Source organism: Euleptes europaea, chromosome 3 (assembly GCF_029931775.1).
Source record: "Euleptes europaea isolate rEulEur1 chromosome 3, rEulEur1.hap1, whole genome shotgun sequence".
Taxonomy (NCBI): domain Eukaryota; kingdom Metazoa; phylum Chordata; class Lepidosauria; order Squamata; family Sphaerodactylidae; genus Euleptes; species Euleptes europaea.
In genome coordinates this window covers 73,081,502-73,107,633 of record NC_079314.1, presented here as the reverse complement: position 1 = coordinate 73,107,633, position 26,132 = coordinate 73,081,502, and the positions used below count along the sequence as shown (strand labels likewise).

General features: G+C 40.5%; 1 protein-coding gene across 1 annotated transcript in view; it reads right to left on the bottom strand.

Moving 5' to 3' along the window:
• TPH2 (tryptophan hydroxylase 2) overlaps positions 1–26,132 on the bottom strand; it is a 76,285-nt gene that overhangs the window by 14,837 nt on the left and 35,316 nt on the right. The window contains exon 8 of the mRNA XM_056846702.1: positions 21,786–21,912. Within this exon, the coding sequence (XP_056702680.1) occupies positions 21,786–21,912 (127 nt within the window). The remainder of the gene's footprint in view (positions 1–21,785; positions 21,913–26,132) is intronic.

The window sequence follows — 26,132 nt, the reverse complement described above, 5'->3', positions numbered from 1 at the left end:
CTCCTTTCCCACCCCATCGTAACTCACACGTAGGGTTTCCAACCTTCAGTTGGGAAATACCTGGAGATTTGAGGGTGGAGCTTGGGAGAGTGGTGTTTAGGGAGGGGAGGGACCTTGGTAGGGTATAATGCCATTCAGTTCCTATTCCAAAGCAGCAATTTATGTAGTCTGGAGATCAGTTGTAATTCCAAATGTCCTGCCCCCATCAACTTCAGGTTAAAAAATTCCTGGTGATTTGAGGGTGGAGAAACCTCAGAGTTGTATAATGCCATAGAGTTTACCCTCCAAAAAGCTATTTTCTCTGGGTGAATGGAGAGATCAGTTGTGATTCCAGGCCCTACCTGAAGTCTGGCAGCCCTCTCAGAAGCCATATTTCAGAGAGTGCCGCAGGAAGAAGGAGATGGGAAAAGATCTCTTCCATGAGCAGATCTTTCTACTTGTGATCTTTGGATGCAACCCAACCCCAAAAAAATGTTTTTTTTTAATCAAGTGGCATAATTCTTCTTTTGTAATCAAGTACCATAATTAGCATTCATTCAGTCATCTCATCCAGCAGTGTTCCTAAAAGATGCAAGCATAATCTCAAAATTCCCACAGTGGCTGAAAGTCTATGACAATGTACAAATGCATCATTATTTCAGAAGGAGGGAATAGGGCCTCAACAATTATTTCTATAGTTTTGTCCTGTAAAATGTTCCATTATTTCCATTAGTATTCAGAAATTATGCATATGTAGATATGGTAGCCTCTTCCAACAGTACAACCATGTCTGTCGAAGCAGGTGTGGCTCTTAGGATGGTGAACATCAATAGCAGGAATAGATGTGCAAGTGTAGAGATCTTTTTAAGAGACTTAAATTAATGGCACCGACATTACAGTCAGACCCTGGAAATGTGAAACAATGAGTATATATATAGAATGCTGCATCATTAGGAATAGGACACTCCCGTAATTTATCTCCTGTTACTGAAGAACCTGGTAACTGTAGCACAGTTTGTGAGATGTTTGCATTTGGCAAACATGTATCTATTTCATTTAAAGTTCATTAGTAATTCTGAATTATTATGTAATGAGTGAACTGATTAAATTTTTACAAAATGTTATGAGGCCTAATGCTTTGCACAAATTACACATTGTAAACAAATCATTTTTTTAGATTCACTGAAGAGTCCTCAATCAGCAGAGAGAGACTGTTTTTAGACTCCTTTTTGGTTTTGTTCAAATTACTACCTTAAAATACATTTAGGCTCAACGAGCAGCTGTTCCTTCTGTGATTCAACTGACATCTCTGTCTCTAATAGCACCAGATTTCTCCATCCTCCCACTCCTTTGCACTGAGGACTTCTGCCGTAACACACACTCTTTGAAGGAGTCTATCTATAAATGGAACTCTGAGCAAGCAGCATTGCTGTTGTACTTTATCAGCAGAAGCAATAAGGCTGACTTCTCACTTAGGGTCCACCAAACTGAAAGCTATTTATGTAAGCTTTCAAATATTTGTTTTGAAATGTTTATGGCTATTAGCAACTGCCCAATATTAAGACTTACATTGTACAAAAGAATATTTATTTCCCCCTTTTTTGTATTTTAATGTTAATAGATAGTGACTACCTAAACAATGTAAAAAGTCAAACACATGCATCCATTTAATACTAAAACAGTTATTTGCAGTTATATGCACATGCATATGCATATAACAGTTATATAACCTACCCCAGCAATGTATAACCTTCACCAAGGTTTGAGATGGGTTACAGCATGTCTGATATATACCCATTTTTCCATTTCTGTGACACAATAGCTTCTTCCTAAACTCTATTGAACACGGGATTTGATCTTGGGAGTCTAAGGTTGTCAACAGGCCTGGGGAAAAATGTCCTGTTGCTTTAATACAGGCTTAGTGGGAAGTTATTTACCTCCATGCCATAAAAAGAGTCTGGTTTCAGATATACCAGTTTGGTATATTTGGCCACTGTTAATAAATTCGTAGAATATACTATACTCAGACAGGATCTGCCCTTGCTCTTCTGGCTCTATTGACTCATTAGCCCATGCCCTTTTGGAATGCCACTTTTATGAGGAACTTCGATCGCACTATATTTCCCCCCTTTTAATATACAAATCCAATGCCTCTGTGACTGACATAATGCCTTTTTTACTAAGCGATAGAGACCCCAAGGCTACATTGTCAGTGGCAAGATTTGTTTCAATCCTTATATCCCTCCAACACTAGATATATGCTGCTCAAGATCAATTGATCAAGGAGCTTGTAAGGGATAAAAAGGGGGGGAAGGAATAAATTCGTAGCAAAGAGCCTGTCTTTCAAACCTAAATCAGGCAACATGTTGATAAAACTTTGAAATTTAATTATAAATTGAATTTTTATGAAGTTATTTTACCTGCAATTAAACAACAACAAAAGGGGGGAACTCAACCAGAAAAGTACAGGGAGCCTCAAAGGTTGAGCTGGAAACCCCCAAAATCTCTAGGTATTTCCCAACCAGGAGCTGGCAGCCCAAAGGACCATATGTGTTTTGGCCTATTTGGCCTTCCTCAGTGGTCATAATTATAAAACATTATTATTAAAGACACCAATATTTCTGGATGTGTGTAACATCAACCAGATCAATACATTTCATCACTGGTTGAAGTTACATACATCCGGAAACATTTGTAATTTTATACCAGATTTTTGTGTGAGCAAGTTTCCATGTTGCAAGACCCCTGGTTTGTGTTAATAGTTGCTGCCCCACAGGCAAATGGCTCCACAGGGAAGGGCAACCAAATAAACACACAGACAAATTGTTACTTTGGGGAAAAATTGGCCACAGCTTTATTGACTACAACAGATGGAGCATTGGCGGAGCATGGGGTGGATCCAGAGATCGAATGGCCACATTGTCATTCAATGTATCGAAAGCATTGATAAATGACCCAAACCACATGTTGGGATAGCACCGGAGTGGCGCTTCAGTAGCCCCACCAGGACGGCAATCTCTGTGTGAAGCCAATGCCACCTGGGAGTGGAGCACCCAAAACCAGCCCCTGAGCTGGGTAACAATGATGTACTCCATCCCAAGACCCCTTATGGGGGTCCCCAAAATGGGAAGGAAAGGCACCTCTTCCCAGCTGGATCAGTCCCCATGCCAAAAACCGCCCACAGCTGTGATGAAAGAGAATCAAAAACATAACATAAAGGGAAGGGTGGGTGGGACTCGTTGCCGTCTGACCGCCAAACAGGCCTGCGAGTGGGCGGTGCTCTCTTAAATAGGCGCAGGGAGGGGTGAGGGGGCAGGAGCCGTCACAGGGGGCAGGAGCCGGCGCCGGGCTCACGGTGGATGGGAGCCACGAGAGGCGAGCCGCATCCCCCTTGCAAGGGAGAGAGCAGCCCACCCCCATCCCCCCGCGCAGTCTGTCCTCCTCTGGAGCTGGCCTGAAGGACAGCAAAGCGCGACCTGCTGAATCAAGTCGCGTTCCTTATCATCAGCCCGCACAGGCTATAAGGTATTCTATTTTCACATAAAAATACCTTGTAAGGTGTATTTCCAGATGCATCTTTAATAATCATGTTTTGTATTTATGACCACGGAGGAGGAAGGCCCAATAGGCCAAAATGCGTATGGTCCTGTATTGGTAATTCATAATGAGTATCATCAATTTTGTTTGAGATTTTTGTAACAGTTTATACCGATGTTTTTGTATGTAGCTTGTATTCCAGGCCCTGTGTTTTTAACAAACATATTGTGTGTATATAATAAATGTAATTATTTTGTTATAGATTTTATCGTTTCCAACTCAACCTTTGAAGCTCCCTGTTATTTCACCTGCAATCTTGACATTTTAAGTTGTCAATGTTTAATTTTTTTTTAAGCATATAAGTAGTAGGCCCTGACCTGAATGGCCCAGGCTAGCCTGATCTCGTCAGATCTCAGAAGCTAAGCAGGGTCAGCCCTGGTTAGTATTTGGATGGGAGACCACCAAGGAATACCAGGGTTGTTGTGCAGAGGAAGGCACTGGCAAACCACCTCTGTTAGTCTCTTGCCTTGAAAACCCCATAAGGGGTCGCCATAAGTCGGCTGCGACTTGACGGCACTTTACACACACACACTAGTAGTGTGGTTAGCTCAAAGGTCAGTCCACACATAGTTTAGTGGTCTTCACCAATCAGCTTAAATGTGTATTACTCTATGCTGGATTCTGGTCATCATCCATTGATTTATCTTTTCAATCATAAAACTACATAGTTTAGACTATAGAAACAGAATTGTGTAGAAAGCACTTCAGCGGAAAACAAAAAATATCACGACGGTTAGTCTTATTTGTTAAATTCCAAGACACTCCAAATGACACTTCAGAAAATACAATTGAACTGTGAACTCTCTCTTAATCAAATTTGGAAATACACTCAGTAGCACTATTTATTAACCATCACCTTTGAGCAGATGATTGCACCATTTTTGCTGAGCATATGGTTATTGATTTTTGGGACAGTCTGAATACTGCTTGCTGTAATCAGCATTGTAAAAATTGAGACTTTGTGGAAAACTTACTATTAATGTTTCTTTTGAGCCTGCTGTTGAAGTCAGTCAGGACTTGGGAGCAATTGCTAATTAAGACAATATCAAAGAGCAACAGCCCTTTAGATTCTACAGTTTTCTGAAAGACAGTATTACAAAAGGAGAAAAAGAATAAGAGTTGGTTTTTATACCCTGCTTTTCTCTACCTTCAGGAGTCTCAAAGCAGTTTACAATCGCCTTCCCTTCCCTCCCCACAACAGGCACCTTGTGAGGTAGGTGAGGCTGAGAGAGCTCTAAGAGAACTGTGACTGACCCAGCATCACCCAGCAGCCTCATGTGGAGAAGGGGGGAATCAAACCAGGTTCTCCAGATTAGAGTCTGTCACTCTTAACCACTACACCATGCTGGCTCTCATGTACACTATTTATAAAAATATAAATTATTGATAAAAAATTATCTACAGTAACCTGACCCTTTCAGCAAACATTTCTGAAAGCCAAACATATTATCTGTAGTTTTATTATTATTTGTCTAATTTTTTAAAAAAATGCAAAGCACCCATGGATACTTTTTAGTATAAGAATGGGAGTGGGAATCTGTAAACATTTCCTTGCCAGTGACATTTCTGCTCAAAAACATCCTCTTCCACCCCACTCCCAGTAGCTTTCCCATCAGCATCTTTTTCTCTCTTGGGAAGAAAAGCAGCTGGGGAAGATTTTGAGCAGCACAATAGCTGGCAAAGTGGTGATTGAATTACCCTTGTCTCTACCTAATAGCAGTCCTCTAGCTTACTTGGAGCTACACATGGCTAGGAAATGACTAGGAAAAAGATTAGTGGACATAATGTATAATTTGGTCTTTATCATCATGTTTCATCACAAAAAATTCATACATTTTAGTACTCTACTCTATGAATTTACCTCATGTAGTTCTTTTGGGCAACAAGAAAAAACAGGACCCTTGTCCCAGTTGGGTTGTTTGAAAGCTTTGGAAAGTCCTGTTTCATTCCCTTACCATTTAGTTCTCATCTTTGGCAGGTTCAGAGATCTGAAGTGTAATGTTATTAATTTATCCTGGCATTCTGAAGAAAGAACAATATGCAATGAAAACAGCTCTCCTTCCAATTGACATTAAAAAGTGTGTCACGTTCATTTATATTCAAAGTTCTCTTGAGTAGTCAAGGATCATGTTGAGAGGCATTGAATTAAGATCATACAAAAAGGTGAAAGGTACACTGCAGTGGGATCCTAAGTACATTACACCTTATAAATCTATTGAAGTCAATTGGCTAAGAAGTATGTAGCTCTGCTGGAGGGTGGGATTATGGAGCTGCTTTTAGCTGTGAAGAAATTACTGTTTTCCCATTCATCTCTTTGAAGGGCTGTTTCACCTGGAAATATGCCTTCTAGAAAGGAAGGCTGCCTGTGGCCCTAGTCTCACACATTACATTTACAGTGCAACCCAATGCAGGATTACTCCAGCCCGTCAACTGATTTCATTGGGTTTAGGCTGGAGTAACTCCACATAGACAAACAATGCAAATAGGGTTTAGTTCCATCTAGGGGTGTGCATTCGGTAAACCCAAACAACTCCCCCAATACCTTTTCAGTATTTTTCGGGGGAGGGGTTTTACTGGTTAAAAAAATGGTGGTTGTGAAAAAGAGCCAAAAAAGCAGATCCTCAACAATGCCCAATTTTGGGGGCATTATTTGGGGTTGCTTTGGCCCTGCCACTATTTTCCCCCTCCCTCCCCCCTCCCTGCTTACCCCCTTGCTTACCTGCTAGCTGAGTCCTCACTGCTGCCACCACTGAAGTTCAGAGGCAGGGGGCAATCTAAATGCTGGGCCCAGTACATAGATTCGCATCCCCTTCCGCCCCCGATCTCGAAGGCCACAGGGGAGCCCAACGCTTAGATCAGCATCCCCATTCTCAGAGGTGGCAGGGGACCCCACATATTTTTCGGGTTCAGGTTTATTAGACCTGAAAATTTTCAATTATTCAAAAAAGCCGAATCCTTTATATTTGGCTTTTTTGGATTTTTGAAAATTTCTGGTATAATAAACCCAACCAGGAAAATACCCCCAAAATGGTGCACAATCCTAGTTCCATCTTCCTACTCTCAAATAGTGAATTTCTGCAGAAATGTCATCCATCTATTCACATTTTATCCAGGAAAGGCTGTTCATTAACTACATCAATATGATTAATGGTTCACCTTCATTAATAGCCTTGGGATGTTTCACCCTTGTGTTTTCACTCCATGTTACACTTTATCATAGGTTGTATAGTCTTAAAACTACACACAAACAGTTGTTTTTATCTGTGAGAGGCACTCACTCTATATCATTGCAGTTGATAGTAGTGTTTTGTGAAAGCATAAGCCCCAGCTCAACAACGTATTCTGGCTTTGGGAGATAGGATATTGTGGTCCTTAACATGCGGCACTATGATAATCATTCAGCTTTGTTTTGTCTCTCTCTGAGTGTGTACATACACGCATACACACTCAAGTTGAAGCATAACAATGAATAATGCAGTGATGCATTCCACATTCATTTATATGTGCATAGTTTAATAGTATAGAACTGCTAAATGTAAATGAAGGTAATATATGTTCCAGAGGGAGCTCAAGACAATGGCAAAATTAGCGTTTGGTTCTAGGAAGAAAGATAGGGTTTATAAAAATTGTATTAAGCAGTTCTGACAAAGAGATCATATCACATCTCCATTAAAAAAATTCAAATATTATATTACATTACCCATCCCTGGTGGCTTTTAATGGTAACTGCCAACTTTTCTAAGTGGTATCATCAAATAAGTCCTTGTTTAGGCCTACAGTGAACATTTTCTGGCTATCAAGCAAAGGTCCAAAGTTCATTCATTTATTCAGCTATCCCAGAACAAACAAACATAAACAGCATCAACCTGGGTGAAAGAATCAGCTAACAAATTTGATTTGACTGTTCACAGTGGACAGTGAGTAAAGCAATCACCTTCCATGAATAGTAGCACTAAATACCCAGAAGAGTCTTTTTGCCACTGAACAGACAAGCAACTTTGACTCACATGTCTGGAAAGAAGCATAATTGCTCAACACTTTCTCAGTGTTATGGGACATTTACAGCCCTGTTGTTCCAGAAAATAGAAGGACATTGTTAGCACTCAGTGCTGTCACTGTTACTTGCTCAATTTAGAAAAGTTCACAGAATGTCACTGTTAAGTCCAGTCTGTGCATTAAGTGAGCAGAAACAGGTGTGTCTGGGAGGGTACTGATGATGCTTTGGTAGAAGCTTGGGATCTAGATGCATGAATTCTGTATGCATGTGGTCAGAATCTTGGTGGGAGGAGGAACACGTGTGAAAAGACTTGCCCCACTTGCCCCTCCCTCCTGCTATAAGGGGTAATTGCCACTACTCAAACACTACCCTTTTCCTTGTCTACATGTGGCTTGAGATGTGCAGATGTGTGTGTGGGAGGGGGTGCCACTTCTCACTCCTACCCCTCCTTCTACCTGCTATCCAACCTAGACCAACCACGAATTCCTACCCTATGCATGGAAGAATGATCAGGCACAAAGGTAAGAACTTTGAGCACAGTCCAAGCTCTTTAAAAAGAAAGATATTTATTTATAGGGCTGCCAGCTCTGGGTTGGGAAACAGCTAGAGATTTTTTTTTGGGGGGGGAGTCAGAGGAGGATGGGGTTTGGAGAGGGGAGGGACTTCAATGCCATGGAGTCCAATAGCCAAAGCGGCCATTTTCTCCAGGGGAACTGAGTTATATCACCTGGAGATCAGTTGTAATAGTGGGAGATTTCCAGCCACCACCTGGAGGTTGGCAATCCTATTTATTTACTAACAAGCAGTCTTAAGTACCTAGACCACAAGTACCTTAGAAAATTATATCACAGCACTACAGGGTATTGAAAATAAGAACAAAAAATAACACAAAAGAGACTAGCTAAACTGTACAGTAACTGGGGTTACCTCAGCATCCCCTCCTTGTGATGGACACAAGCCCGCTGGAACATCAAAAACAGAGACTGGTCAAGATAGATTCCATTCTGTCCCCTTCCTTGCTCCCTGTTCCTGGCATGTGCGCTTCTGACAGGGTGGCTAGATTTTTTAGCCCTTTCTGTCCCAGCTAGTTGAATTTCCCTTCGCCCTATCATGAGTTTGGAAGTGGAGCCCCACTAGGATTGCAAACTCTGGTTTGAGAAATTCCTGGAGATATGGGGGTGGAGCTTGGAGAGGGTGGGGTAAAATACCATAGATTCAGCTTCCCAGTTTCAAGGTCCTTCCAGCTAATGGTAAGAGACTTGGTGACACAGCTGGGCTTTACATTTCACTGGGCATCATAAATCAGGGCAGGATACCAGCCAGGTCCTTGCTAGGGAAGCTGGGGAAAGGAAAAAGGTACTTGCTGAGACAAATCAAAGTTTAATTATTGTCTGCAATCCAAATCCTTGTTTCACAAATTAAACACGGTTAAAATAAACCATGGATTTGTATTATGTCCAAACCATGTCTCAGTGTCACTGGTATCCTCCAAAATGGATAGGGAAATATCTCACACACATACACTCATTTCTAACTAATTCCTCCTCAGACCCGTTTGACTATTAACAATGAACAGTGTTAAGAGCACTTTCATAGGTCTCGTATCAAAGAAAGAGAATTCTTATTGCAGGGGAAAATAAGTTCTTCAATAATTATTTAAATTATAGACTAAACCTGAATCCAGAAAAGCGATATTAGTGGGGAAAACCAAATGGTCTGGGAGAGGTGGTTGTACCAATTGTTGATGGGGTGGGTCTTTTGGATTGTCAGAATGAGTACAAGGCCTCCAGATGTTCCTGGAAAACCAAATGGCAGTAATTCTGGGATAAAACATTTTCAAGAACTTTAAACAGTAGTGCAATTATTATTATTATTATTATTATTATTATTATTATTATTATTATTATTAAAATTATGCTAATAGTAGTTTATAAACTCGTATTTTAAAGCTTCAGCAGTTTAGGGCAGAACAGAGGTTGTGCTTTCATCATGGTTTTTAAGAAATCATGATTAAATTGTTCCCCACTAAGTACTGTTAATGGGGTCACGATTCCATCCACACATGCACTTTTGAGAATAACAGCGAAACACAATCAAGTGAGAACAATTCAAAAATCTCAACACATGTTTGCAAAATGAAAGACTTTCAGAATGATATCAGTTACTCTATGAATTACTTCGGTTGCTCCTGATACTACAGCATTAACCTCGCTATTTTTAAGAGCATCCTCTCTCTTTTTCTTCCTTTCTTTTTGCCACTCTGGCAGATCACAGATTCACAGCATGAGCGATTGAACTTCAGCAGAGGCCTGTGATTGCCGATTCTGCAATTTCTTAATGATGATGATGCTTCCCCCTGAAAATAGCAGCCGTAATGAGCATGCAAATGCTTTGTCAGGCTCACATTATTCTCTTATTAACTTGAATATCAAAATCTATTACAATTTTGTGCCTGAAAGTTGACATGCTGGGTAATGTTCATTATATGAGGCCTTAGAAAACATTACCATAAAACATCCAGAATATGCCACTCTAGATGTCTGGGTAATATGTGCCTTTTTTTTTTTTTTTTTTTTTTTTTTTTTACACCTGTTTTTTTAATGGTCTGATTGCATAACTGGTAAAAAGCAATATCTAATAATACAAGTTTGGTTTTTTAATACAAATAACATCAACGCTTTTAAAAATACACATGTCTTTTCCATATCTGCTAATGTGACAGCTGCCTCATTTCACAGCATGTGAGTGCCACCTTGAACACAGTAGAGTTCTATAAGCTCTTTTAACATAAATGGGGGGGGGTGTTGAATGTGCAGTGCTTTTGACTTTGGTTTAGAACCACAAATCAATATAATAGTCTATGATGTCGCAAGAATAACACCACAATGGATAATTCTGTGGCTAACTATAACCAAAAGAAACTATATATAACTGAAAATGCAACAAGATTCAATAGAATCTTGTGGATGAGAGCTTGTCTACATGATACCAGTGATCATTTTTATATGACACACTTTTTTGTTTAGGAGAGTGACTGTGTGCATTTGGCACATTGAGGTGGTACCTTGCCACCTCAGAAACCCACCTCAGGAATTCCATAATGATTTAGGTGATGTTTTTATTTAGAACAACAAAAAGGGTGGGTAGGGGGGAACTCAACCAAAATCCTGAATCCAAACCGAAGAGGTTGAGCTAGAAAATGATTTTGACCTAATACACAGCTTGCTGTATACACATCCTTAGAAGCCCGGCATGCAACAGAAGGTGAGACATGGAAGCCATGTTCTAGTATATAAGGAATAAATAAATTTACAGAATGGGCTTCCGGTGGTGCCGTTGGAGAGAGCACTCCATTTCCCCAGGTTGTCCTGGGAGAAATCCAAGTTTGCGTTATTTTTGGGGTACATAGATACCCCAATCCGACCCTTGCAAGTGGGTTGGAAAGCAGGAACTCCCTGCAGCCCGCAAACGCGGTTTGACCTCCTAGGTACTCTGAGGGGGCTTTTTTAAGCCCCTCGGAGTCCTAGACGCCGGTCCTGCGAGGGCACTAGGGAAGGACATCGCCAAAACGCAACTTTGGCAGCAAGCTCTACCCTCCACCGCCTTAATACCAACATAAGGACTACATAAAGAAAAGAACCTCACCTCTTGACACCCAAGTGAGTACAAAAGAACTCTTCGTCTACTTACTAGAAATTTGAACAGACGGGAGGCTGATAAGAATATTTCTGGGACCCCCACCCCTCCATAATCCGAACTGAAAAAGTTTGATCTGAGTTAGTCATCGGGATTAGCGACAGGAGCCTTATCGGATCGATCAGCCTAAACCATAACAAAGAGTCGGAAGGATACCTTTTAGACTGACAAGAATTATCACCAATGAGAGGTCCGAAGGAAGGGGAGGGTGATTTCTCTTCCTGATTTTCCGGCGAATTCCTGCCACGTTTGCAGTAAGGGAGTGCCTGGAACGGAAGACTCTCTATAACACCCTCTCTATCATTGGAACTAAAACAACAGGAAGTAGCCGCGGGACTGAATATCCGTCGCACTCGAGTTACTTTCAAATCATTCCTGAAGGAATAACCATCGAGAAGAGGCGATAGAAGGTCTGCAGCACTAGTAACTTCCTGTTTACTTCCTGATTAATCCGATCTAGAGCGACCGAAAAAACTCACTGGTATTTTAAAACTTTAAAATGCAATTTTAAAGCCAATTTCGACTCTTTTCAACCCGAAAAAATTACTAGGCTGATCCTTGAACTATCATCTTTTAACCAGCACCTTAAAGGCCCTGTCGGTGGACATGTATTTTACCAGCTTTTTTTGAATGTAAATGTCTCGACCCCGCTCTGGCTCACTACATAGCCCTGCCTATACTAAACTAAGGGACTCTTTACAAACCCCGACCATGGAAAAAAAGTTACAGGATATGCTAACTAAACAAACTGAGGCAACAAATAAACAGTTTGAACAGATGTCTGCACAGATGACACAGTTGACTTCTATGATGACAAATCTTGGTCAAGCATCCCAAGCTATTAATCAGAAGTTGGATGTGGTCACTGGAGACTTGAAAGAAGTAAAAACTCAAATGATTGTTATGAAGACAGATATGCAAGCGATGGATGTATCAATTAAGAAAGTGATGGATGAGCACAAGGACACAAAGAAAAAATTAACAAGCCAAGAAAAACAGATTGAAACAATACAAGCGGATCAGATGGCGGCAAAAAATCAAATGGCAATGATGGAGATGAGAGTGAAAGAGACCAACCTTCGTATACGCAATTTTCCAGATATGATGGGAGATAATAAAGAATCTGCAATACCAAATTTGGCCTACTTATTTCAGATAGATGAACAAGAATTAAAACAAGCCATTAATAGAATATACAGGATACCACTACCTGCTAGAATGAGAAGATCTAAGCCAAGAGATTTGATGATAGTGTTCTATGACACCAGAGTTAAAGACAAGATTATGAAGATTCATTATGAAAATCCAGTGTCAGCAGGAGATTCCTCTCTTATACTACTGAAGGATATTCCAAGGCATCTACTTTCACAGAGGAATAACTACAAAGACTTTGTGTCTATACTGAAAGCTAATGGCATTAAATATCGTTGGATTATGCCACAAGGTTTGGCTTTCACCTATAAGGAAGTGAAAACGACAATTCTATCCCAAGCAGATGTGGGGAAATTTTTGAGAAAATATAAAATGGACCTTAAAGAATTATCTGGAGAGAAGGAGGAAGAAGAAGAGGAAGAAGAAGAGGTACAGGGTGCAGAAGGTGGTACTAAATTATAGACTTTTTATTTTGCTAAAAAATACTACATTATGGCAAAAGCAATTTCTTGGAATGTAAATGGACTGAATGAGAAAACTAAAAGGGCCAGAATCTTCAAATATCTACAGAAATATAAATACTCCCTAATCTGCCTACAAGAAACCCATATAGCTTCAAAGCATAAAAAATACTTGGAGAAACAGATGCTTGGACAAGCATTTATTGCTTCTGCTAAAACTAAAACAAAGGGAGTGGTAATCTATGCCCACCCCAGTCTCTGTCCAGAACTAGTATATAAAGACAATGAAGGAAGAATTGTAATTATCAGAACTAAAATATTGGGACAAAGGACAATAGTGGTTGGAATCTATGCACCCAATGAAGGGAAAAAATCCTTCTATGAAAAATTACATGACCTGATAACCCAGTACGCACAAGACCAAATTTTATTGATGGGCGACTTCAATGGAATTATTCTCCCATCTCTGGACAAAAAATCAAAAGCAAAAGATATCAATGATGGATGCTTGCCTAAAACTTTCTTTGCCATGGCTTCAGAATTAGAATTACAAGACATTTGGAGAACAATGAATACAACAGCTAAAGAATACACCTTTTATTCAGCAAGACACGATTCACACTCCAGAATCGATATGATATGGGCCAGTAAATCAATTTTCACGCAACTACGTAAAATTCATATTTTACCTAGAACTTTTTCTGATCACAATCCTGTTACCTTTGATTGGAACAATAAACAAGCATTTAGATGGCGAATGAACGATAAACTTTTAAAAGACAACAAGATACAAAAGGAATTACAGGTTTTAATGAAAGACTTTTTTGAAATTAACCTTAATGGGGAAACTTCTTTAAATACAGTTTGGGACGCATTCAAAGCTGTTCTGAGAGGTTTTATGATACAGAAACACTCGGCCTGGAAGAAGACTCAATTGCAATTTACAAACAACATACTTTGGAATTTACAAAATTTGGAGCAGAAATTGGTAATGGTAACACAGGAAGAGGAGAGAAGAGAAATTCAAATACAGATTTCTGCATCTAAACACCAATTAAATTTGGTAATAATGGAGGAAATGAATAAAAATCTGAAACTTGCTAAACAAAAGTATTTTGAATATGCAAATAAACCAGGAAAATTTTTAGCAACACAACTGAAGGACTCATTTCAAAAGAAGATTATAACAAAAATCCAAACTGCTAAAGGACCAGTTTATTCAACTTCAGAAATTCAGAAAGAATTTGTTTCATTTTACTCTAAGTTATATCAGAAAGAAAATACTCCAAAACAGAAAATAGACAAATTTCTAAACTCAATACAGATGAAAGCTTTGTCAATGACCCAGAGAGAATGTATTGAAGCTCCAGTAACAAGGGAAGAAATACAAGAAGCAATACTGAGACAAAAAACGGATAAAACACCTGGACCAGATGGAATTACTGCACTATTTTATAGAACTTTTAGTGACAATTTAGTTGGATTTTTTGGTTCACTTTACAATGCAATTTTGGACGAGGGAACATCCCCGGAGACTTGGTCACACGCATTTATATCACTGATACCCAAAGAAGGAAGAGATCCAGAAAAAACATCTAATTACAGACCTATATCGCTCTTAAATGTGGATTACAAAATTTTTGCTTCGGTTTTGGCATGTAGGATAAAGCAATTTATTAAGGATCTTATACATGAGGACCAAGCAGGTTTTATACCAGGAAGGCAAATAAAAGACAATGTAAGAATTTTACTAGATTCACTGGAATATTATGACCATAATATTCAACAAACTGCGGCTTTTGTATTTTTGGATGCAGAAAAAGCCTTTGATATGGTCTCTTGGAACTTTTTGAAACGGATTTTGGATAAATTGAATTTTGGAGATCGTTTTCAGAAAGGTATATCGGCTATTTATACCTCCCAACAAGCTAAAATTTTGGTTAATGAATCAATGTCAGATAACTGCCAAATCACGAAAGGGACTAGACAGGGATGTCCCTTGTCTCCACTTTTATTTTTGTTGGTGTTGGAACCGCTATGTGTGAAACTAAGAAGTATGGAGGACATCCGCGGGCTAAGAATTAAAAAACATGAATTTAAGTTGAGAGCATTCGCGGATGACCTACTGCTAATTTTGGAAAACCCAACACAGTCAATGAATATACTTCAGGAGACTTTGGATGATTTTGGAAAAGTATCAGGCTTTAAAGTGAATCAAGAAAAAACAAAGATAATATTTAAAAATTTATCGGAAATACAACAACAGGAATTTATATCATATACTGGCTGGGAGAAAGCTAACAAAGTTAAATACCTGGGAATTTGGATCACTGCAAAGAATAAAGATCTGTTAACCAACAATTACCTCAAATTATGGGGTAAGATTAAAACTGATATGATTATATGGTCAAACAAAAAATTGTCATTAATGGGACGTATCTCAACGATCCAAATGAATGTCTTACCGAGGATGCTCTTCTTATTCCAAAATTTACCAATAATATCACAAACAAAATATTTTGAAACTTGGAGGAAAGACATTTCAAACTTCATCTGGCAAGGAAAAAAACCAAGGACTGCTTATAAATACTTGGTGGATCTAAAAACTAGAGGAGGTTTAGCACTGCCTAACTTTCAACTCTATGCTGAAGCGGTAGCTTTAGTATGGCTAAAAGACTGGATGAATTTGTCAAATGTACGTTTGCTAGACTTGGAAGGTTATAATAACTTAAGTGGATGGCATGGTTATTTGTGGTATGATAAAATTAAACTACAAGCAACATTCCGTAATCATATAATCAGGTCCTCTCTACTTCGTATTTGGATGAGATATAAACACATTTTGGAACCAGAAACACCGATGTGGATATCGCCCCAAGAAATGCTAACTTTGCGCCCACTTAGACCAGACAAATTTATTACTTATCAAGATCTAACTAATTGGGAAGGAAAGAAATGCTCACTAAAAGACTTTCAACTGCTTAAGGATGATTTACAATGGCTTCAATATTACCAAATCAAATCAGTTTTTGTACAAGATGCAAAAAAAGGTTTCTCTAAAGAAAAATCTCCTTTTCAAAGGATTCTACTAGACAATAATACAAAGCTGATTTCTAAAATGTATAATCTCCTTTTAACAATATACTGTGAGCAGGACACGATTAAACCAACTATGATCGATTGGGCTCAAAATGTGGGACATGATATTGTTTTAAATAAATGGGAAAGATTATGGTCTAAAGATTTAAAAGGAATAAAAGCACAGTCAGTGCGAGAAAACATCTATAAAATGATGTATAGATGGTATCTAACACCCAAGAAAATTGCAAAGATTTATAAAACGATGTCCCCTATTTGTTGGAAATGTAACAAAGAAATTGGTTCCTTTTATCACATGTGGTGGACCTGTGACAAAGCCAAAGACTTCTGGGACATGATTTATAACGAACTGAGACTAATACTACAAAAGAATATATCCAAAACACCAGAAATGATGTTATTGAGTATGATTCCAGACGACTTAGCAACACAAAGAACCTTTTTGATATATGCCACAACAGCTGCGAGACTGCTTTATGCAGCGAAATGGAAAGGGCTAGAAACTCCAGAGAAAAAAGACTGGATTGTTAAAATGTTTGAAGTGGCAGAAATGGCAAAACTCACAGCTATTCTAAATGAAGAAAATGACGTTCGGTTTTTGGGGGAATGGGGGGCGTGGATGCATTATTGTGAATATGAGTTAAAATTGGGAAGAATGGAAGAATATTTTCTAATCTGATCCAGAGGATTATTTTTGATTTTTTTTTTATATTGAATAAGCATAATTATATTTACTAACAGATTATGGTTTTTTATATATGGTATTGATATTTTATCAAGATTAGATTACCTATGACGGGAGGAACTTCTTATTAAGAGGCAGATAGAGGTGATGGGGAAGTCAAAAAATTTTCCATTTCTTTTTTTTCTTTTTTCTTTTCTCTTTTTTATTATATGATATGGAATTATAACAACTTTAGGTTAGAATTGAAATTCGATATTGTTATAGATGTTGTTTAATGCAATGGAAAATTTCTATTATAAAACCCAATAAAATTTATATAAAAAAAAAAATAAATTTACAGAATGCTTCATTATACTAGAAGAGCTTTTATGTATTTTTCTACTGTGCATTATGACACTATTATATTATTAGGATGTGTACTAGATTACAGTTGTGTCTGATCACTAGGGTTGCCAAGTGCCAGGTAGTTGAATACCTTGACCAAAGTCAAAAGGTAGTAGCAGGAGATAGTAGCCAGGTAGTAGCAGGAGATCTCCTGCTGATTCAACTGAACTTCAGCCGATAGCGATCAGATCACCTGGAGAAAAATGGCAGCTTTGGCAATTGAACTCTATGACATTAAAGTCCCTTCCCTTCCCAAACCCTGCCCTTCCCAAACCCCGCCCTCCTCAGGCTCCACCCCAAAAATCTCCCGCAGGTGGCAAAGAGGGACCTGGCAACCCTACTGACCACTGAGAAAGGCCTTTTTCAGGCTGAAACGCGTTTGGTCCTTATTGGGTCCTACTTTGGTCATTGTAAAATTTTACATCGCATGTGTATGAGTTTGCATGCATTTATTGACTGTGAAAGACTTGCCTAAGATATTTTTATTTAGCCCATGGCATTATGTTCACAGGGAAGAAGGTTTTTAGTATCTTTTTACCAGAGAGTCCAAGAGAATGGAGACATGTGTGCTATGGTTTCCTCTAAAAGAAGAAGAGTTGCTTTTATATACTGTTTTTCTCTACTGAAGAGTCTCAAAGCAGCTTACAATCACTTTCCCTCCCTCCCCCCCACAACAGGTACTGTGACTGCCCCACCCCCAGCAGCAATCTCCAGATCTCACCACAGATCTACCGTATATACTCGAGTATAAGCCGAGTTTTTTAGCCATGATTTTTGGCTTAAAAAACTCACCTCGGCTTATACTCGGGTCAATACGGTAATTCGCCTGCCAGGCCCTCTCCCAGCGCGCTCCAGCCGGCCAGCTGATGGGCGGGCTGTCCCACCTTCTCCCCCCCCCCACTCCACCCGAGCGAGCCTTCTACGCAGCAGCGGTGGCGGCTTCTTCCCCCCCTCACCCGATCGCGCCTTCTGTGCGGCGGCGGCTTCTTCCAACACCCCACCCCACCCGATCGCGCCTTCTGCGTGGCGGCAACGGTTTCTTCACCCCCACCCCGCCTTTTGCTGGGCGGCGGTGGTAGCCTTTGTGGGTAAGAAACTGTGAATAAGGGAGTCCTGGTTCAAATCTCCCATCTGACTTAGGCAACCCGCTATCCTTTCAGCTGCTGAAACAGAAGGACAGCAATATTGGCAAAGAAGGAGGAGGAAGAGGAAGAAGAAATCATTTTTTATATGCTGACTTTCTCTACCACTTAAGGAAGAATCAAACCACCTTACAATCACCTTCTCTTCCCCTCCCCACAACAGATACCCTGTGAGGTAGGTGGGTCTGAGAGAGCTCTAAGAGAGCTGTGACTAGCCCAAGTCACCCAGCAGGCTTCATGGGTAGGACTGCGGAAACCAACCCGGTTCACCAGATTAGCATCCACCACTCACATGGAGGAGTGGGGAATCAAACCCGGTTCTCCAGATTAGAGTCCACAGCTCCAAACCACCACTCTTAACCACTACACCACCCTGACTCTCTTACTTATTGTAAGGTTTCCTGATATAAATATACGTGGACCATGTTGTACACCTTGGTATTGCCTTCAGTCTCCTCAAATCCTTAATAATGTAAATTAAAATATGCATGCATTAGGGTTCTATGTGCATGGAATCCTACCAATTCAAATGCAGCAGTAATGACTAAGGGCCAAACTATGTGATACATTTGGGCAGAGGTCAGGTTGGGTTTCCCTTTGACATGACTCACTTTTCCCACAGCAGCTGAGGGGAACTCGCTCCCCCAAGCATGGGGTCAGGGGTCCCTCCATCCGGCCCATAGCCAAGCGTATCATGTAATTTGGACTGAGGATGGTTTTTGACATACAGACTATATGTTGCAGTGCAGAAGGAATGATCATTGTTCTAGGGCAGTAACTGGCAAACTTGACATTTTCACCAGTTACCATTGATGCTATCCAAATTACAATTGGCTTATGGTTGATTTCTGTATGCATTTAGATCCTGCGACAACAATATTTGCAATCTTCTCTTGATGAAAAGAAAGCTAGCAAACTAACCTTTCGATCACAACAACTATGTTAAGCTTTAATAAAGCTTAAGAGGATTCTTAAATTCACTGAATTGATGAAATAAGCAGGCAAAATCCCAATCACCTCCTCTTTGAGTTTTTTAATGTTCCCTCAGAGAGAGAAATTTTGCAAATTTCTGTTTAATGGGCATATTATCATTGGCACATGTAAGCAAAATATATACATATATTTAGATCTAGTTTTTAAAAGACAATTACCATAACACTGGTTTCTTTTATCTTTCAATCAAGAATACAGTGTATATTTATACAAACAAGCTCAATAAGCATTTGCAAAGCTTCCATTTTCTCCAATTTCAGAATCAATTCATTGCCACTGTTGTTTTGTACATAGGCCAACAAGAAAAGAGCAGAAATTGTATAGTTTTCATTCCCCAGCACTAGATTAAAATGTCACAATAAATGTTACCAAAAGAGAGAAGAGGGAGGTGCAGTTTTTAATGCATAAGAGATAGAGGTTGAAAAGCAGCTTCAAACGAGGAGGGGGGGGGAGGAAAGAGTTTAATGGAGTCAATTAGTGCCTGAAAGCAATTTCTTTAATTGGACAGATTTGTAGATAGGGCTGGAGAGGAAGAAATGGGAAAGGGTTATGTATAAAATGTTGCCTTCCTCATTTCTGAAGTAATGGACTTTATGTCTTGACTTAAATATGGAACCTAATAGATTGAGAATGCAAGTGTACCAACACTAATCTTCTGCAGTCTCACAAACCATGATTTTACACCACCAATGGCTGCATCTACAACAAGATGATTGTCTGTGCAGCTCTCATTGCTGCAACAGAGTGTCCAAGCACTAGCTTTCTGAGCAACAGCCCCCACCCCCACGGCCACTATTTCCATCCCTTCCACTACTGGGCTTCTTTTTAAAAAAATAGGAATTGGTAGATTGCTGTAGCATTATAACAAGTTATTGCCACTGTCTACTAGTGTCCAGCTTTCAATTACAAAAAGAAATAAAAACCCATCTCTAGCTCTTTTTCTGCAGAGTTATAAGACAAAGGTGCGCCCTGCAGCTTACCCTTAACTTTGCAATGAAAAGGGATAGAGACTTACTTTTTGAAAAGAAAGCTAGGAAATAGATTGTAGCAATAGTTCATTCTAACACTAAAGTGATCTAACAATTCCAGATTTTTTTCAAGTGCCTAAAACAGTCCTCTGGTGCAAGGAGAAATGGCAGCAGTGGGGTCTGAGGCAAGGAAAATAGTGCCAAAGTGGTTGAGACCCACAAAGCTGGGCACCATCCTGTCTAGGCATCATCCAAAGGTTTGGGAATGATCACAACAAAGCAGGAGGAAACACAGAATCAGGACAAATCGATTGCAACATCAGGCGGAAGTTCCCAAAAACAGTGCTATTGTCAAGAAGCAAGACAGAGCAAAACATCCATTTGGAAACAGCGAATGTCAAACAACAGCCATATCATGAGTGCGGGACAGGTCTCCCCCAAAATTATAAATGGGATATCAGAAGGTTTCATGCCTGCAGAAGCTTCTGACATTCTTCTCTGAAGGAACACACTCTGTGCTCATACATTGATTGCCCAAATACCAAACGTTCTCCAACACTTGAGGAAAACATCATGAAACACCTGCAGATGTGGAATTCTGCATGTTTATCTGAGCAGCCAATTGTTGGCATGGAATAAAGGACTTAAGTATCATCAAAATATGTCCAAATAATCTAAGTGCTCTGTTTTCTTCTGTATGTACAGTGCTTCCAAATTAGCTGTTTGTTTTCTGCACTGTTTCGCATTTTCAAGAATATTTCCAATTCCTCCACCCTGTTACTTTTAAAAAGCTCTCTTTAAAGTTGCCCCAAAACATACGACTATGGATTTCTTTCAGTATTTTGTTGCCTTTCCAAACACTTCGTGTATAAATAAAAATTTCTAGCAACCTCCCCCATAAATTCAGCACAAAACTTTAAAGCAATCCCGAGGTTTTGTGACTCTATGACTCTGCAATAAACGTTTTAAAAAAGATAGCTGTTTCTCATGTGTGCACACGCACATAGCATCCTGATCCGCATATTCCTTGAACTTGTGGGAACTTTGATGGAGCTCCCACTCATACAAGGCCTTTCCTATTCTATGTGCTGTCAACAAGGACAACTCTGCTTTCATCTCCATTGTGTATGTAGTGCCATCATCTTCAAGGCAACGAAGGAGGAAGCCAGTGCTTGCCATTCAATGCTGCAGCTTTTTTTTAATACAGAGGCAAAATGCTTCCCCATCCCTACGAAGGGCACAGTGATTAAAGTCATGTACTGAACTGAAACACACTCATTGTTCCATGTATACTTCAGATGTTTAATCTATAACCTTTAATCTATACTTCGTACCTCGTGATGTTATTTCAGAGACCCGGGCCTTGTCAAAATCATGGGAGGGGATCAGTTTTCCACCTTCACCCCCTCTACACTCCATATCACACCCTCTCAGATACTGCCTCTTTCTTGGCAGCTGAGGCTAGCCAGGACACTAGCTCTATTAGAGGAGAAAGAGGCATGTGTATATGAGGTTAAAGGGAAGTATCACCATCCACTGGAAAAAAAAAACAGCTCTTTATTTCATAATCAAGACAAATTCTTAAGGATCAAGAACAACTCACACTTTAAATCACTTTAACGAGTGACTCACAGTGGCAAGTTTCTGGACATCCTCATCAGATGCTCCCAGTGAGGCCAGTCCAATCTCCTGGGAAAACTGGGCAAATTTAGGGTCAGCAAAGAGAGGCACATGTCCCAGGAGCTCATGACACGTATCCCTGCCGTGGAATTAAAATGAGAGGTTATTACATGTCTAGAAGTATCACTGAGCAGTACATTAAAAAAAAAAGAATCCATACTGAACTATTTCAGGATACTTGGTTTGCATGTATCTGGATGCTTGTATCTGTTCAAAGATTTATTTTTGTAAACAAAACTTTTATTAGATGCTGGAGAACCGCCTTTCATCCTGATGCTTGCCATTTGTCTTCTATAAAATATTTCAGGCACAAATGATGCAATATCTGGCAGCGCTGCTCCATCACAAAGAAAAAGCTCCCACTGAATTGAATCCTACTTGCTGTTCATCACTAAGCACAAAGTGCCTGTTGTCTCCATCTCCAAGCAAAATTGTACTTCGGGGTGCAGAAAAACAATATCCCCACATCACGCTCACTTGTCTTTTTTGTAAATGTCACACTCTGGTTCCCATTATGTTCTTGAAGCCCCCCCCCCCCCATTCTGACTCACTAATAGATGCCCGAGTTATTTGTGCCAAGCCATCCGCTGTTGTTCACAGAATTGAAGAAATGCACTCAAAGAATATCTTATGCATGAATAAGGCCGGCTAGTTAGGAAGAAGGAAGGAGTTTGCCAGTCTGTCTATTTTCTGTGCTTATTTTCCTATGACAATGTAGAAACAGACATCATAGGGCTTGTGAATAGAGTTGAAGCATTAAAGACTCAGCATTCATTTTCTATTCTGAATTCCCACCTCATGCTTCTTGTAAAAGACTTCTTCCCTGGGGAATGGGGCCTCCTCCTTACCCAGTGAACAATAATCTAAGTTCTCCTGCAGGTGATAAGTTCATGTGTCAAGTTCTGCTTTACAATATCCTTTTTTCCTTTTTGCTACTAACAGTTCTTCTCAAGGGTATGTGAGAGCAATCTCAAGCAAAACACAATCACAATGCAAGCACCACCTTGCTTGATTTCAAAAGCTGACTTACTACAGCAGACTTTCATGTCAGGGGCATTGCCATAAGTTCAGTAGTAGAGCCATGCTTTGCTGCAGGCTCAATTCACTGCTAGTCAAAGTCCTCTGACCTTGTCTGAGATCTTTAAAAAGAGCTCCTGCTACAAGGAGACTGGGCAGACTGTTTCGTGATGAAGATACAAACGAGACATCTTGAGAATGGGTTTCAAGCACCCATGACAAACCCCGCAAGAGGTCCTGAGAAATAGGGTGCATATTCAGAAAAGTCACAACACTTACACAAATGTCTCCTACAAGACATATACTGCCAGGAAAATGCACTTTTGAATTTTCTCTTTCATTGCTCATCCTAGGTAGGGCTGTCAATTCGGTTCGGTCCGAACTGAAAATCAACCGAATTTCCCCTGATTCGGTGCTTTTCTGTTCGGACGGATCCGAACTCAAAACTGGCGGGCAACCAGGGGGGCCGAATTCAGCAAGTTCGGGAGTTCGCGAATAAATTCGGCCAATTCGGCCGTCAGTAAGCAGCATAACCGTCAGTAAGCAGCATTCTCCTCCCCCGGCCAATCGGTGGGCAAGCTGGGTCTTCTTCTGGCCAATCAGTCAGGATTGAGTACTGGAGGAATCAGCTGATGTGCGGCCCGGCCAGGGAGAGAGAGAGAGAGAGCGAAATCCTCGTGTGTGTGTGTGTGGTGCTTGTGCAAATTCGCTCCTTTCTGTGGCTGCAGGGGGCGCATTTTTTGGGGTGCACACACAAAACTTTCACTGGAACTTCAGATGAAGCTTCTTAAGGTACCCCCCAAGTTTTGTAAACATTGGGTCAGGGGGTCCCGAGATATGGGCTCCCCCCCTTTTTCTTTCCATGGCTGCAGGGGGCGCATTTTTGGGGGTACAAATCCCAAACTTTGAGCGGAGTTTCAGACCAGTGTTCTTAAGATACCCCCCAAGTTTTGTAAACATTGGGTCAGGGGGTCTCGAGATATGGGCTATCCCCCTTTTCCCTCCCCCCCTTTTCCATTTATGTGGCTGCAGGGGGCGCTTTTTGGGGGATATAGCCCCCAAACTTTTATCATAGCTTCAGTGAATTATTCTTAAGATACTACCCAAGTTTTGTAAAGATGGGTTCAGTGGGGGCAGAAATATCGCCTCCCCCCCTTTTCTCTTTCCATGGCTGCAGGGGGCGCATTTTTGGGGGTGCAGACACAAAACTTTCACTGGAACTTTAGATTAAGCTTCTTAAGGAACCCCCCAAGTTTTGTGAACATTGGGTCAGGGGGTCCCGAGATATGGGCTTTCCCCTTTCCCCTTTCCCCTATTGGGATGAATGGGGCAGCAAATCCGATCCTGTGTGCATCTCTCCAGAGCAAAACGTTCCGTGCCTAATTGGAATCATCTTGGATTACAGCCCGTCCTGATGGAACAGAAGACAGCCACAGTAAGACCCCTTTGGGGGCTTTAATCTATAATTTTTCTCCTGTGTATGTGTGTGTGTGGGGGGGAAAGCAGAGTCTGTGTGTGTGTGGGGAGGGAGCAGTTTCTGTGGGTGGGGGGGAAGCCAAAGGGGGCTTTCGTCGGTTCTGCCTGGGGTGTGTGTTCCCCCTCAAGTCTCTCGCTCCCTGGTTTGAGGGGGGAGGTTTCAGTTGTGTGTTGCAAAGGTGTTGTTTAACAAGGTTGTGTTTGCAGTTGTTTTGCTAATTTCTCCGCTGTTGTCGGGCTGGGAGCTTTGTGCGTGGGCGGCAAGCTCTGCTGAGAGATGCACAACATTAAGGGTGGGGGGGACCCCTTTCAGGGCCCATATCTCAGCCCCCCTGACCCAATCTTTACAAAACTTGGGGAGTCTTTCAATAAACGTCCTTTGAAGCTCTGCCAAAAGTTTGGGACCTCTAAGCCCAAAAATGCCTCCCCCCCCAGAGCCACGGAAAGGCGCGGTTGTGTTTTTAATGGCTTTATTCGGCCGAATTTGTTTCCGAACTTTGAATTCCCGCCGAATTGAACGGATCCGAAGTGGGGGAGTTCGGACTTCGGCACGTACCGAACCCACAAGGGCCAAATTCGGCCGAATCCGAACTGTACCGAATTTTTTTTTTTTGACAGCCCTAATCCTAGGCATATAATTGTGTTACTCATCATCCACTGTTGCCCAAGTTGCTTCTGATCAGCCGACCATAAATGAAATTTCCATTAGCATCCTAAACCAGGCCTACAGCTGTGTGGGATCATAAAAGAATCTTTATTTTAACACAGACGAGGGTACTACCAAAGACCAGAGGTGCTACAAGACCACTAAGCGTCCACAGATAGCTCCTTCAGAACACTGATTAGCTATGGAATGGATTCATCAAGGGTGCCCTTCATCATGCCTTTGTGGGTCATCTATATGGTGGCTCACTTTAAAATGCCAAATGAAGCACCACAAAACTAACAGCAAAGCCAATGAACTGTCTGGAGTGATATACTTTCCAAGCATAACTTGCAAGGCAGAGTTTATTATAACCAAGGCAGGAAAACAGGTCAAGAAACTGCAGATGCTTAATGACCATTGTGTTTCTTCTGTTGGGATAGTTATACAATTCCCTTTTGTTTTTCAAAAGATGGCAAAGTAGGGCAAAGAGTACTGACATACACCAGTGTGCAACAACCATGCATGCGGAAAAAATACCTATACCCAAAAAGACACAAGATGAATCTGGCTACTCCACCCCATCCCCAATCAGGAGAAAAGAATGTATTGTTGACTGGGGTTACATATTATTTAAAATATTTTTACTGTTTTTTCAGGAGTTCAAAGTGGCTTTCAACATATTTAAACAGAGCATCATAAAAATACATAAAGCAACTGTCCTTAATCAATATGAGCTGCAGATAAAACTGGATAAATAGCAGCAATTTTAGTTCTTTTTTTAAAAAAACCTCAGCTTGAGAAACCTAATGATTACTCCATGAATGGGAACAAATCATAAAGATATTCTCAACCAAAAACAGGACAAGACGCCAAGTCTTTATCCTGCACCTAAATGCAAACATAGAATGCAAACCTTGGGGAGAGGGGAATTTCACAAACAACGCCATGATTCTAGAAGATCTTGTCTCCTTAATTACCTCTCTCTAGATGGGAACATGTAGAGGACTTACAACACACTCACCTAAGTGTGACTTACAACTCATTCAAGCTAAGAATTAATATTCTGTAAGAAAGGATGGACATTCATCTGGTCCTCAAAGTGGAGTATGTGCTAGCAGATATAATGGTAAAACTACAGATCTTTATCTGTCTTTACTATC